Below are 15,139 nucleotides of genomic sequence, written 5' to 3'. Positions count from 1 at the left end.
TCTGTATTTCCAGTGATTCTGCAGATCACTGGTAATCAGATCCTCTCTGTGCTTCACCGATCGTTACAGAACGCCAGACCAAAAGACAGATGGAACGCGCTGATCCTCTGACTGCGCTTGCCACTTCGGTGGACAGTATCCATCAAGCACTGGGCCAGCACAAAGCCTTAATCGATGCTCTATCAGGCTCAGTGCGTACCCTCCAGACGTCAGTTGATTCAGTGCGATCCCCTCCTAGTGACGACATTCGCATGTCTGTACCTGACAAATTTTCCGGCCACAAGTCTGACTTCCGGAATTTTAGGAGTAGAGTGTTATCGTACTTCGAGTTGAGACCCCGATCCTCGGGGACTGAGACCCAACGGGTCACCTTTATCAAAACTTTGCTGACTGGTGACTCCCAGTCATGGGCATATAACCTGCCTCCTACCGATACTGCTCTGACCTCGGTAGAGGAATTCTTTAGGGCCATGGCCGTAATTTATGACGACCCTGACCTTGCTGCGTCCTCGGAGCGGAAGCTCAAACTTTTGCGGCAAGGCAGAGGTTCGGTCGAGGATTATGCGGCAGAGTTCCGTAGGTGGTCAGTCACCGCTAGATTTGACAACTTTGCCCTGATGGATTACTTCTTGTCTGGGTTGTCGGAGGAGGTCTCCGATCTAATGTTAACCATACCCGAGCCCAAGACAGTTGATGAGGCCATATCATCGGCCATTCGAGTTGATCGCAGGCTACGTCATCAGAGGCAGGCTAGGGGCAGTCACCGTGTCAGAGTGACTTCGTACGCAGCAACATCCGCTGCATCCTCAGTAACAGCATCTCCGCCTGTCTCGCCCTCTCCGGCCTTGCCTCCACCTGAGCCAATGCAAATTGGTCGATCAAGACTGACCCAGGTGGAGCGAAGGCGGAGGATGACGGAACGACTGTGCCTATACTGTGCAGAGGCAGGGCATAGGGTGCATAACTGTCCTAACAAGTCGGGAAACGACTTTGCCTAGGAGTAGTGGGGGGTGACACCCTAGGCACACAATTTTCGCCCCTCAAAGAGAAGAAATTGCTTCTACCCTGTACCATTACATGGGAGAATAAGTCAGTAGCCACTGAAGCATTTATTGATTCTGGCTCAGCGGCTAACTTTATGAATCTTGAATTTGCTCAGGAGTTGGGTATTCCCCTCACTCCAGTAAGTCCCCCCATTCTGGTCACAGTGGTGGACGATTCTCCTTTGCAACGAGAGCGCCCACTGTCACAGACCCCGGAGGTGAAAGTCGCCATAGGGGTATTACATGGGGAACAGTTACTTTTTTTGTGTTACAGATGTCCACCTCCACTATTATCCTAGGTATGCCGTGGTTGCAAACTCATTCACCTCAAATAGACTGGGCCACGGGTCAGCTAACTTCCTGGTCACCTCATTGTTCTCGATGGTGTTTGGGAAAGGTAACATTGGGGCAAACTAGAATACAGGTGGGAGGTGTGCCAGACCAGTACTCAGAATTTTCCGATGTATTTTGTCCCAAGGCAGCTGACAAACTGCCCCCACATCGCCCTTTCGACTGTCCCATCGATCTCCGTTCAGGTTGTGTACCCCCTCGGGGCCATTTGTATAATTGACGGGACCCGAGAAATTGGCCATGCAGGATTATATCCGTGAGATTTTGGCCAAAGGTTTCATTCGCCCGTCCCGGTCTCCTGCTGGAGCCGGGTTCTTTTTTGTTAAAAAGAAAGATACAGGCCTGCGACCCTGCATTGATTATCGCGGCCTTAACAAGATTACAGTGAAAAATCGCTATCCGCTGCCTCTGATAGACGATTTGTTCACTCAAATCACTGGCGCCAAGATCTTTTCCAAACTGGATTTGCGGGGCGCGTACAACCTCATACGCATAAGAAAGGGCGATGAGTGGAAAACGGCCTTTAATACTCCAGATGGGCATTATGAGTACCTGGTAATGCCCTTCGGGCTTTGTAATGCCCCGGCCGTTTTCCAGGAACTCATCAATGAGGTCTTCAGAGAGGTGTTGGGGAGATTCGTTCTAGTCTACCTTGACGACATCCTTATCTTCTCCAACAACCTCTCCGAACATAGAACCCATGTGAGGTTTGTGTTAAATCAGCTTAGGCAGAACTCTTTGTATGCCAAACTTGAAAAATGTATCTTTGAGGTAACTTCTGTCTCCTTCCTGGGGTACATAATTTCCACCACGGGCCTGGCTATGGATCCCGCCAAGGTCTCCGCAGTTCTAGAGTGGCCTCAGCCGGTTGGGTTAAAGTCCCTCCAACGTTTCCTCGGTTTTGCCAATTATTATAGGAGATTTATTAAGGGGTACTCCACGGTCATCTCTCCCCTTACCAGTCTTACTAAAAAAGGAGCAGATACCACTCACTGGTCTCCTGAGGCTGTACGGGCGTTTGCCACCCTGAAGAGCCTATTCTGTTTAGCACCCATCCTCAGACATGTGGATACGTCCTTTCCGTTTATTGTTGAGGTGGATGCTTCGGAGGTTGGGGTGGGGGCTGTGCTGTCTCAGCGGTCAGGTTTGCAGGGTAGAATGCATCCGTGTGCTTACTTTTCTCGGAGGTTCTCCCCTGCAGAAAGGAACTATGATATTGGCAACAGGGAGCTTTTGGCTATTAAATTGGCTTTCGAGGAATGGCGACATTGGTTAGAGGGAGCTGAGCATACCATCACGGTTTACACCGATCACAAAAACTTAGAGTACATCGAGGGGGCTAAGAGGTTGAGCCCTCGTCAGGCTCGATGGTCGCTATTTTTCTCTAGGTTTAGTTTCATTATTACGTACACTCCAGGTAGCAAGAACGTTAAGGCGGATGCGTTATCCAGGTGTTTTGAGGCAGAGACAGCACAGCCCTCCGTTCCCGAGACCATTGTTCGCCAGAGGTTCATATTGGCAGCAACTGGAACTTGGGAGGATTGGAAGGAGACTTTGATCCTCTTTCAGCAGGACATCCCGGAAGGGAAGCCCGCAGGGGTTCTATTTATCCCTCTGCCTTTTTGTCTCCAGGTACTGGAGATGTTTCATAGGCATAAGAACGCTGGGCATCCAGAACACAGGATCTGGTGGCCAGATGTGCCTGGTGGCCCTCTCTGGCAGCAGATTGTAAGGAGTATGTGAGGGAGTGTGCGATATGTGCCAGGAGCAAACCCTCCCGGCTGGCACCTGTCGGCACTCTGCAGCCTTTGGCCACCCCGAGTGAGCCATGGACCCACCTGTCTATGGATTTTGTGGGTGAACTTCCCAGATCCGAAGGCATGGCGGTCATTTGGGTCAGAGTTGACCGCTTTAGCAAAATGGCCCACTTTGTGCCATTGAAAGGACTCCCCTCGGCTCAGGAATTGGCCGAGTTATTCATTACGCATGTCTTTCGGTTGCACGGCATTCCTGAAGACATAGTCTCTGATAGGGGAGTCCAATTTGTCTCCCGATTTTGGAAGGCTTTTTGTCAGCTTATGGGAATAAAGCTATCATTTTCATCAGGATATCATCCTCAGACTAATGGCCAGACCGAGAGGATAAACCAGTCCTTAGAGCAGTTCTTGAGGTGCTATGTTGCGGAGGCGCAAGATGATTGGGTTAGGTTCTTGCCCTTCGCAGAGTTTGCTCAGAACAATTTAAAAAACTCATCCTCTGGATTTTCTCCCTTCCAGGTAGTAACGGGGAGATCACCTAAGTTCTCCCCACTTCCTGTGGCCTCCACTCCGTTTCCAGCCCTGGAGGTCTGGCAAGAGTCATTTAGGGACCTTTGGGGGACGGTAAAAAGTAACCTAGAAAAGGCATTTCTGAGTCAGAAGGGTCAAGCTGACAAAAAACGCTCAGTAGAGTGGAGGTTCCGACCAGGGGACTTGGTCTGGGTATCCACACGTCACTTGACCCTGAGACAACCTTCTGACAAACTTGGTCCCAGGTTCGTGGGTCCATTCCCGGTTGCTAGGAAGATCAACGAGGTCACATATACCGTTGATCTTCCCACCAGCATGCGGGGAGTGAGGTCCTTCCACGTATCACTTCTTAAACCCGCAGTCCAGGTGGGTCCCACTCCTCCTCCTCCTGTGTTAGTAGATGCCAAACCTGAATATGAAGTGGAAAAGATTTTAGATTCCCGCACGGTACAAAACTCGGTTCAGTACCTCGTACATTGGAAAGGGTACGGCATTGAGGAGAGACAATGGGTACCGGGTTCACGCATGCATGCAGACGAGTTAAGGAGGGAGTTTCATACCTTACATCCCGAGAAACCTGGTAGGAGTTGTCCGGAGTCCACTCCTCGGGGGGGGTGGGTACTGTAAGGAAACGCGGAAAGGCCGCCGTCTCTCGAGGTGAGGCGGCTGTTTCCGCGTCCAGCATGGCGTCACAACGCGGAAAAAACGTCGCATGCTGCATAGGCAGTGCGGCGGAATCCGCATTGGTAACGGCAGAATCCGCATCAGAGGTGGCCCCCGCTCTAGATACATTGCATGACAGTACTGGTGTGGCTGGGACTGATAGTCCACCAAGATTCAGACTTACACGCGTGCGAGCACAGAGGCAGAGTTTAAATAGCAGTTAGAAGGGAGTCGGCTGACCAGCTGGGTCAGCTGACAAATTCCACTGCTCTCATTGGACCAGCAATCAGGGAGGTCCTGGAAAGGTCCTAGAGTATATATACTGCTGGTTGTTCACTTGCTCTTTGTCTTGCGTGCGATCACATATGTGGGAGCACCCAGATCCGTAGTCAGATCCGCAAGTGTGCCGGGACCAGCTGGAGCTGTAATCCTACACTTAGCTAGATTCTGTTGATAGCTAAAGTACTAGTTTGATTGTGATTATCTGTTATGACTTTTGCCTGCCTTGACTACCCTTCTGAACTCTGATCTTGTACCTCGATATCTCTGATACTCTGTTGCCGAACCCCGGCTCATTCCTTGACTCTGCTTCTGCCTCCTGATTTTGTACCCCGATATATCTGATACCCCGTTGCTGAACCCTGCCTGTACTTTGACTCCGCCTTTGCCTCCTGATCTTGTCAGTGCTGGGCGTAATGGAAAAAGCTACGCTTACGGATCATTACGCGTAATTTTACGCTATTACGCATTACGGAATTACGCTTACGGCATAGACATTCAATTTCGGTACATGTCTGTAATTACGCATAGCCCTTACGCAATTACGCGTAAGAATACCGTAATTCAGGTTGTTACGTTATAGTCTTACGCATAAAATCCTATTAGCAATTAATAGGATTATTAAAGGACTCTGCTGGAAACTACTACTCTGCATCCACAACTGCCTCCAATGCTGTTGCTCAAAATGCCACTGCTGGACATATGTTGCACTACCAAGTAGACTTTTTATGTACACAGGTTTGCTTGCACTAACTGCATACTCATATAAACTGTTTAGGAGTTGGAAATTTCCTGCTGATAATCATTGACACTTACCATGTTTACTGCACTTTTTCTTATGTTCTGCCTGTCTGCAAACATCTACAAGTTGCATTGCAATATGCATCCTCCCAGTGTACCTCACTCCATATTCATTTCATCTGCTCTGCTTTGCTCACCTTACTCAGCTTTTCATGAACTGTTAGCTCTCCTGAAATCTCTCTCTCCCTCCAGCAGCTCAAAAACCTCACAAACATTTAAATCCCATTCACATTTGCTTACTCTCTCCCTCCTACTCTTACTTGCTGCTGGTGATATATCGCCTAACCCTGGGCCACAGCCTGCTGCCAGACAAGCATCCCCTGCTGACCCGCTTCACAGCTCTCTGTCCACAAATAACTTCAACACCCATCCTCGCCCCAACCTCATTTCCATCCATCCCACTCACAAGCACATGCTCCCCCTACCCTGCGGGTTCCGGCTGGGTCCCTCCTGGTGAGTATTGATGTGGAATCATTATATACGTCCATTCCCCACCAGGAGGGACTAAAAGCCTTGGAATTCTATACATACAAGCACTACCCATGTGCATATGCCCATAACGCATTTCTTGTAGAAGCAATGCATCTGATCCTGGGTAATAATTGTTTTTCATTCTCGGGTCAGTACTACAAACAGATACGGGGAACTTCAATGGGGGCGGCATGCGCTCCTATGTATGCGTGCCTCCATCTGAGCCTATGGGAACGACAAGTGGTCTACCAGGACCCTGACTTTGCGGATGGAGTCGCACTATGGGTGCGCTATATAGATGATGTGCTCTTAGTATGGAGAAAGGGAATTGCCGACCTGGATCGTTTTGTGAGAGGTATCAACAGCTCCGAGAAGAATATAAGACTGACGTACAATTTCAGTGCCGAAAGTCTATCTTTCTTGGACCTAATGCTCTCAATCCAAGGGGAAAAAATCAGTACATCGTCTTTCCGTAAACCGACGGCAGGAAATAGCATTCTCCATGCTACGAGCCACCATCCCGACCATCTAAAAAGAGGCATCCCATATGGACAGTTTGTCCGGTTGCGCAGAAATTGTTCATCTGATGATGACTTTAGGAAGGAATCCCGGGAAATGTACAGCAGATTCCGCGAGCGAGGATATCCACATAAAATCCTGCGAAGAGCTCTGAAAAGAGCTTGGGGAAGGGAGAGAGAAGAGTTACTTGACAGAGGAAAATCTGGGAAAGCAAGGACAAATCCCTGTGACAATGGAGGCATAAGAGGGCATGCGGGTAGGGTTAGACTGATCACCACGTATGGGGCCCACTGGGAAAAACTGCATAAAATGTTGGACCGCCATTGGCACATACTAACAGGGTCATCTGAAATTGCAGAATTAATAGACCCCCTTCCTAACATAACGGCTAGAAGATCTACAAACTTAAAGGACATGTTGGTGAACAGTGAATACAAAAAAAGTCCAGCCCTAGCTACGTGGCTAAATAAAACCCCTATCAAGGGAATGTATAGATGCGGTGGATGCAAGGCATGTCCCTATGTACATAAGACCAAGACCTTTTGGGACAGTGGGGGAAGTGTCGAATATAGAATAGAGTCATTTATTAATTGCGACACAGAAAATATTGTATACATGGTCACCTGCCCCTGTGGTCTTATGTACATAGGGATGACCGAAAGAGCACTCAAGACTAGAATCTTGGAACACCTGGGAAATATTGTCAACAAAAATATGGACACCACCCTTGGTAGACACTATGCAGATTACCATAACTCAAGTTTGCGGGGCACCTCTTTTAAGGGTATCTATAGACTACACATGTCAAAACGGAGGAGGGGGGATCAAACAAATGAATTGCTCTGTAAAGAAAGCATGTGGATTTTTCGTTTACAGACACTACAACCGTATGGGTTAAATAGTGATTTTGATTTAAAACCTTTTTAGAGAAAACAGACATATACCTAGAGTTAGTTGATATCTAGCTATCATTAGGTGCATGGATGAAATAGAATGCCTGCGGTCTACTGTCTTTATGTTATCCACATCTGTGAAGATTGGTTGCAGCTCCCCCCCCCCTCCCCCCTCGTCCACTGTGGATATCCCGATTACAACTTCCTGTGACATGCCCCCTTTAAGAACAGATGTTCTTAACCATGCCCTAGCTTTAATTTGAAAAGATATGACAGTTAGTCATTCTATATCACAGCCAGTATCCTCTGAGACTGTATCTCTATATGCAAGTGCTACGCCTGGGACTTTTGCAAGTGCGACTAACCATCATCCCTACCTCCAGCCGTCACATTTGCTGTGACCCTCTGCGTTGTGCTGTTACTGCCACCGTAGATTGCATCTGGTGTATGCGTGGAGTGATCCGCCTCTTTCCCGGGGACTAAGAGGAGGGAGGTGGTCACCTGTGATTGAGGAGGCTGACTCTGTTGACACATAAAAGGAAATGGTGGATACGCCTAGCTTACATCCTGACGAATCGCCCACTAGAGGGGCGGGAAACGCGTTGATGGGCGGAGCCTTTACACCCTGGTGACGCATCCCATGCCAAGCACTGACGGTGGGAGCGCTTCTACACGGCGTCCCACGTGCTAGCCCGACTGACACCATTGCTGGAAGCATTGCTGGCGGAAGGAGCCAGGCCAGCCACGGACTGCGACCTATCCACCGCTTATAGCGAATACCCTGGTGCAGGACCTTCCGGACAAGCCATGCCGTGCACAATGATGTGGGTACCCACGAGAAGATTAAAGCAGCGGAGGTGGTGAGATTGCTACAGATCACTGTTGCGCAACTTCTGGAACTGCTTACTAATCAATATAACTTCTTGTGGCTTGCACTAACCCATACTTTATCGCTGCTGTGCAGGTGGATCTTATGCCCTCTATGGGGAGCTTACAGTATTCTATCCATTAGAACTATGATTTTCATGTCTGTCTGGGCCCGTGTGTCAGTATGCAAGGTACTGGGGTGTGTAATGCCGGCATAGCTTAGTTAGACAGAGGTATGTTGAGCATATACAAGAGGTGTTCTGGCTCCAGCAAGAATTTTAGCTAGTTTTAGATCCTGCTGAATTTTGCATGCAATCAAGCAACTGTGTATATTTAAAATTATCTGAATTAATAAATGTGTACTATCTGGTTTAACTTATCAAGAACCCTGCCATTCTCTTCAATTTTTCAATGCTGGTGATATATCGCCTAACCCTGGGCCACAGCCTGCTGCCAGACAAGCATCCCCTGCTGACCCGCTTCACAGCTCTCTGTCCACAAATAACTTCAACACCCATCCTCGCCCCAACCTCATTTCCATCCATCCCACTCACAAGCACATGCTCCCCCTACCCTGCGGTCTCTGGAATGCCAGATCCGTCCGCAATAAACTTACAGAGGTCCACAACCTCTTCCTCTCCAAATCCCTCACCATCCTCGCACTCACTGAGACATGGCTCACCCCCTCTGACTCTGCCGCAAAGGCCCTCTCATACGGGGGGCTTCACCTCAGTCACACCCCCAGACCAGACAACAGGACCGGGGGAGGGGTGGGTCTGCTCCTCTCCCCATCCTGCACATTCCGTGTCCTCACTCCACCTTCCTCCCTACAATTCACATCATTTGAGGCCCACACTATCCGCCTCTACAATCCCCTCCCAGCCATTGTTGCAGTCTTATACCGCCCTCCGGGCTCCACACGACAATTTCTCGACAACCTTGCCTCCTGGCTCCCACACATCCTCTCCTCTGACCTCCCCACCATCATCCTCGGGGATTTCAATATACCCATCAATGAACCCAAGAACTCTGTTGCGACCCGGCTACTCACCATAGCCAACTCACATGGCCTAGTACAACACACCAACGCCCCCACTCACACTGCACGTCACACTCTCGACCTTATATTCACTAAATCCACCACCATTGCAGACCTCGACATCGCACCATTTCCACCCTCAGACCATTACCTTCTCGCCTTCAACCTCCTCACGGAAGGCACCTCCAAACTACCCGCCCACCCACCTGGTCGATGGCAGCGAGACCTACGCAAGCTCAACCCTGGCGTCCTTGCTGACTCCCTCCATGGCCTATCCTCCACTCTCCCCACCCTAACCTGTCCTAATCTTGCTGCAGCTCAGTATCACCAAATTCTCTCATCAGCCCTAGAGAAAGCTGCTCCACCAATATTCCGCCGCAACCGACCCCCTAACCCCCAGCCCTGGCGCACTACCCATACTCGCAACCTCCAGAGGGAAACACGCGCCACTGAACGAAAATGGCGGAAAACTCGACTAAACCAGGATTTCCTACAGTACAAGACTAACCTGCAGCAGTTCCACACTGCCCTTGCTCATGCGAAGCAGGAATACTTTACCAAGCTCATCGGAGCACAAGCTTCCAATCCCCGGCGTCTTTTTAGCACCTTCAACTCCCTGCTTAAACCCACCCCCCCACCTTCTGTTTCCTCCCTCTCTGCCACAGATTTAGCCACCCACTTCACCAACAAAATAGTCTCCATCCGTCAGGAAATATTGTCGAGATTTCCATATGGCGGAATAACGTTTTTCCAATAAACTGAACTGCGCATGATCAGATACAAATAAACCTAATTAATTTCCTTCCCCTAAGGTACAGGAGACAAAGACTTTTTAATGTATGGTGATTGTAGGTTAATATATACATTGATCATTGAGAAAGGCAGAGCATATTTTCATATGGCGATATAATATTGCCAAGTAATACTGAATTGCACAGTATGTGTCCCTCTAGAAAGATTAGTTGGGAATAACAGGCAGTCAGCTGAGTGCTATTTGCAATAGGTAATCTCATTCACCTTACTTGAACAATGGAAGCAGACAAGTACCTTGTTTGACCAAATAATTGCCAAACAAGAAGAGTCTTAGGACAATGAAAGAGACAGACCAGACCTTAACTAGCTTTTGTCGGTAAATGAACCAGTTTTTGTAAACAATGGCTCAGACCTGGCTGTATTTAATGCATAGAAGCCTTGGATGGGGGTTGTTTTCCTTTCACAATGTATGTGTTTCCAAAGTTCAGACACAAAAACAAAGCTTGGGAAATATATTGACTGTGCTGTCAGCAATAGTTCATATTAAAAAGCATAAAGTTATATTACAATTCCCCATCTAGGTTAAGAAAACAGACAGCACATGTATGCATCATTGCATAACAATTAAGAATGAATATAAAAAAAAGGTTATGGCATTGTATATGTATTAATATAAAGATTATTTGAATGAATATATCCAGGATGATATAGAGATGCTATATGTTTACCAGTGTTGTATGTTAAACAATAATGTTAGAGATATAAAACCCTGCTAACAAGCACAATGTGTTATAATGAGAGATCCATGGTGGTTTTAAGCATGCCAATGATTTTTGGATCAAATCCAATCTATCTTAAATATGGTAGAAAAGGTCACTGTATAATAAATAATAACCAGTGATTCCAGCAAAGTCAGCTATCCATAGAGGAATTATAACATTGATTTATTCACTGTTGGGTTATAATAAAACATGATTTTTGTTTTTAGTTTGCCAAATATCCCAGTAAGTCTGTGATTAGTTAGCCAACAGCACCTACAAAGGGTGAAAGCCAGTATTACACTTGGGTTAAAGATTAGTCACAGAAAGCTCCCATTGGTCACTCCCACTGCCCAGTGATAGGCTAGAAGATTTAATCTCCTGGGCAGGACCATAGGGAGTGAGGGGAATAAGATGAGAGGGGTCATTTAATGAGAAAGGATCAGACCATCAGGAGATCTGAGCAGACCAGGACATAGAGGATTCATGCCATCTGAACACAGCCACGCCTAAGAGGAACACGCCCAGAGGCCATCTTGGTGACTATACTTGAACCCAGTTCTGATTTTTCTTTTTAGTCATATGGCTTATCACAGCACGAATATCTGAACTTTTGATTTATTGACGATTGTCTTTCTTAAGTTTATAGTCATTTATAGCCAAAGGGAGTGCGTTCTTCCAGTGCACAGGAATTACTCATTCCATATATTTGATAAAACCCATTCAGTGGGTATATTTTTCTGTCGTTTAACACCACCAATAGTTCGAGAATCGCTGACTGTGAATGCCATAACTTGTTTTGGATAAAAGCACTAGATACTTCAAGCTACCTCCTCTAGATATTTTGATACTTTGCCGCAGCATGTGCAAGCCACACCTAGCCAAGTTTAGGACGACTCAATAGATATCTTATTCCAAAATTATATGTATTTTACCCGCTTGCTCTGTGTAGTATCACAGGCCAGCGGAGGTTAAAGTGTAGACAGTGGGAAAATTCCTGTCATTTATAGTTGATTGCATAGAAATTGTGGGGCAACGCCCAGTCGTTATATCCACTGAGACATCCTAAATTAGCCATTTTGTTTTTGATAAGCCACCATTTTGTTTGCGATAGCACCATTTTGATTTTTGATAGCAGCCATTTTGATTTTGATAACAGCCATTTTGTTTTCGTTCAAGTCATCCATTTTGTCTCCAGACATCCTGTGGTAAATTGAGTAACAGGGCCGACGGCCATATTTGAGGAGTCACATCTATGCACTGTATTTGAATTGACTGCTGAATGGTTTAAGCCTTTGGTATTTGGTGATTAAGTATAATAACATTTTGATGTTTTACTGAAATTATTATCCAGCTCATTGCTTATTATAAGAATGACCTTATGAGTTTTGTTATATATCAAAAGTGCAATTTTATATTGTTTTGATATTGTAATATTTATTCGATATTAAATTGATATTTTTATAAATTGGTCTATGTTTATTTACATGTTTAAACCAGTACTGTAAAACCTCGAAAAACGAGCTCACACAGTTAGGCGTGTGTTTGTATCTTAAGCTCCTCCTATTTTTTCCCAGGAGCATTACATTTACATTTTTGATTTTATAATTATTTTTAACAATTTATACAAACATTGACAAAACGCCCGACATAAGATTGGAGGCCCCAGCGAGATTCGTTTACTTTCCATTACTGGTTTAAACAGTGTAAAAACGTTTTATTGAGCTGGTTTTATTGCATTGGCTATTGAATCATGAGTGCTACAGGTAGTGATTCAGAACTTCATTTGGAACAGACATTCCGAAAGATTGTGGAATTCGTATTTATACAGTTAAAATATAATGAGGAAGTAGATGACTGGATAGGTAGAATGAGGAAAAGTATAAAACAGGAAGCTGATTGTATATTTCAATCTAAAGGTATGGTTGATCATTATCTTTCATGTATGACCACAATAACTTCAGATTCCGAACTGAAGAAGAGGTTGTTAGGCGCCCTACCTTCTGTGTTATATGGGTTATTAGAGGTAGATATCCTTTCACAATCTAGAAAAAAAGAGATTGTACAGTTGAAATCCCAATTGCGAGGAACAGAGGAAAACGTCCAATCATTAACCTCTCAGTCACATAATGTGGAATCAGATCTTCAAATTATAAGGGCTGATAGAGACCAATTAATGATTGATATTTCAGACAGGGAGGTAGCGATCAAAAGTCTGGAAAGAGACGCCGAACGGAATCGTGAAGCGCATCGCAGACTTAGACAGGATTTTGAAGAACTACAACAGCAGTACTTCAAAATCCAACAGGCAGGTAGACTCGATAGATCATCCAGCCCTTGCCCGCCAGTACTCACTCCATATGACCTAAAATGGCAAGGCATGTTGGATCGTATGGAAACGGTATGTAAAACTATGAATACCATGATAGATGACAGTACAAGGGTCCCTAAAGATCAACATTTGGATTCCTCTCCAGAGAGAAATATGCAAATGAGGGCCCCTAGGTATGATGATTCCCATAAAGGTCACGACTCCCTTGCTGATATTGATTCAGATGAATTGGAGGCTGATGAGAGAAAGCGAGAATCCAGCCCTATCCCAAGAAGGGGGAAAGGTACGTATAGAGGGGAGTCAAATAGGGGAAATAATCAGTATCCACCAGAAAAACAGAGCTCAGCCAGCATCATAAAATTCTTAAACACCGCTGTGCCAAAGTTCACTAAAAAGGGTTCAGCGCAAATAGCATCCCACATGGAGTTGTATGAATCCACTATGGACTCTTTAAATCTGTCTGAAGCAGACAGGATCAGATTTCTCCCATGGGTTTTTGATGACAGATACCGCCACTATTTCACTTCATTTAAGGAGCGGGGTATCATTAGATGGCAAGCAGTTTCACACGAAGTGAAGCTTGAGTTTGGGCCGTATCGCACTAACTCAGAAGCTAAACGAGATGTGTATCGACTTACTTGTCGACCCGATCAGAGCCCCCGAGAATTCCTTTCCGTGCTAAAAAACTCTTACAGTTTAGCATATCGGAATCCTAACTGGGAGTCTCTTGATTTTAAACAGGCATATTACGATGCATTGCCTACCCAAATAAAGTTAAGCATGGCCAATGAGTTAGACTTCGGAAACTCCCTAGAGAAAATGGTTACCTCAGCGACACTGCTGTTCAACATCAGTGGGAGTTCCAATGTAAGTGGGAGAAACAACAAAAAGTACCCAGAGCGCAGAGTAGAAGAAACCAAAGTGAAAGCGGACCTAAACCTTGAATCCCAGCAGAAGAAAATACCTCCTGCAAAAGTACCTATCCAGCAGGGCCAAAGACAGCAACAAAACCCTAATCAAAACAGACCACAAAATCCTAAAGGGTCAGATAGGGATAGCTCAGGTTCTGAGAACCAGGTCTACCGTCCTCGGTTCAATCGCAGGTATCAAGGATACCAGGGTTACCAAGGAAACCAGGGTAGTCAAAGGTATAGAGGTTACCAGGGATATAGAGAACCCCAGGGGTACAGACGACCCCAAAGATATAGACAATGGGATAACCGACCCAGGCAGCAGTGGGAAAGGAGACAGCACCCACCTAATTCACCTAGGGGTAGATCACCACCTAACTCACCTAGGAGTGGATCACCCGCAGGGAACAGATATGATCCCAGGAACCAGAACCCTCGCCGACCTAATAGGTTTGATCAGCTTGTTGATCAAGTGAACAAATTGAGTGACATGATGGGTAAGTTGGCTCAGGGATCTGCAGGAAGACAGCATGAGGATTTTTTAGCTGGGGAGGCAGGGCCCAGCTCTGCCAACTAAAGGAAACCGAGACAAATCACTATACGGAAATGGATATGGCAATACTAAATACGAGTAATGAAAATGATGTGCAATGTACCGACCTACCCCAGGTCGAGGAAGGGAAGTCTAATGTTCTTGATATTTCACCACAAATGGGTGATATTATGTCATTTGAGCCAGAGCGTGAAGTACCCTCTGTTCAGATTGTCCCATTGGTAGAATCCATGGGAACCCAAATGCCTTGCAGGCAGAATCAGGAGGAACAAGTTCCTAATACCCTGACGCTACAGAGAGATCATTCTCTGAAGCAACAAATGGAAAAACATTCCAATTTTCTTTGCAATCTTGAACAGGTAGATGGCCGGTATTTTATCGATACCCATCTACAAGATGGATGTATCGGACCGATCCCAGGTTTACTGGATACCGGTTCCCAGGTTACTATTCTGTCTTTTAACTATTACCAGCAGATCTTGGATTCATCACAAAGGAAGCCAAGATTAAAAGCCTTTGAGGGTGCGCTGATAAGCGTTGGTGGTAATAGTTTACAAGTGAAAGGCACATCCTGGCTGACATATAAGATTGGTAAAAAGGTCATTAAACATCCAACTT

The 15,139-nt window shown here is 46.1% G+C and overlaps 1 protein-coding gene across 1 annotated transcript; it reads left to right on the top strand.

Annotated features, from left to right (window-relative positions):
* Positions 1–13,147: 13,147 nt before the first annotated feature.
* On the top strand, positions 13,148–14,245 carry LOC137526093 (uncharacterized; the record flags this gene model as incomplete). Its single annotated transcript, XM_068247308.1, has 1 exon — positions 13,148–14,245. A coding segment is annotated over exon 1 (1,098 nt), but the record flags the coding sequence as incomplete, so codon positions are not given.
* Between the last annotated feature and the right edge of the window lie 894 nt (positions 14,246–15,139).

Source organism: Hyperolius riggenbachi, chromosome 7 (assembly GCF_040937935.1).
Source record: "Hyperolius riggenbachi isolate aHypRig1 chromosome 7, aHypRig1.pri, whole genome shotgun sequence".
Lineage (NCBI taxonomy): Eukaryota > Metazoa > Chordata > Amphibia > Anura > Hyperoliidae > Hyperolius > Hyperolius riggenbachi.
The sequence above is the reverse complement of the archived record's forward strand: the minus strand, read 5'-3'. Positions and strand labels throughout refer to the sequence as shown.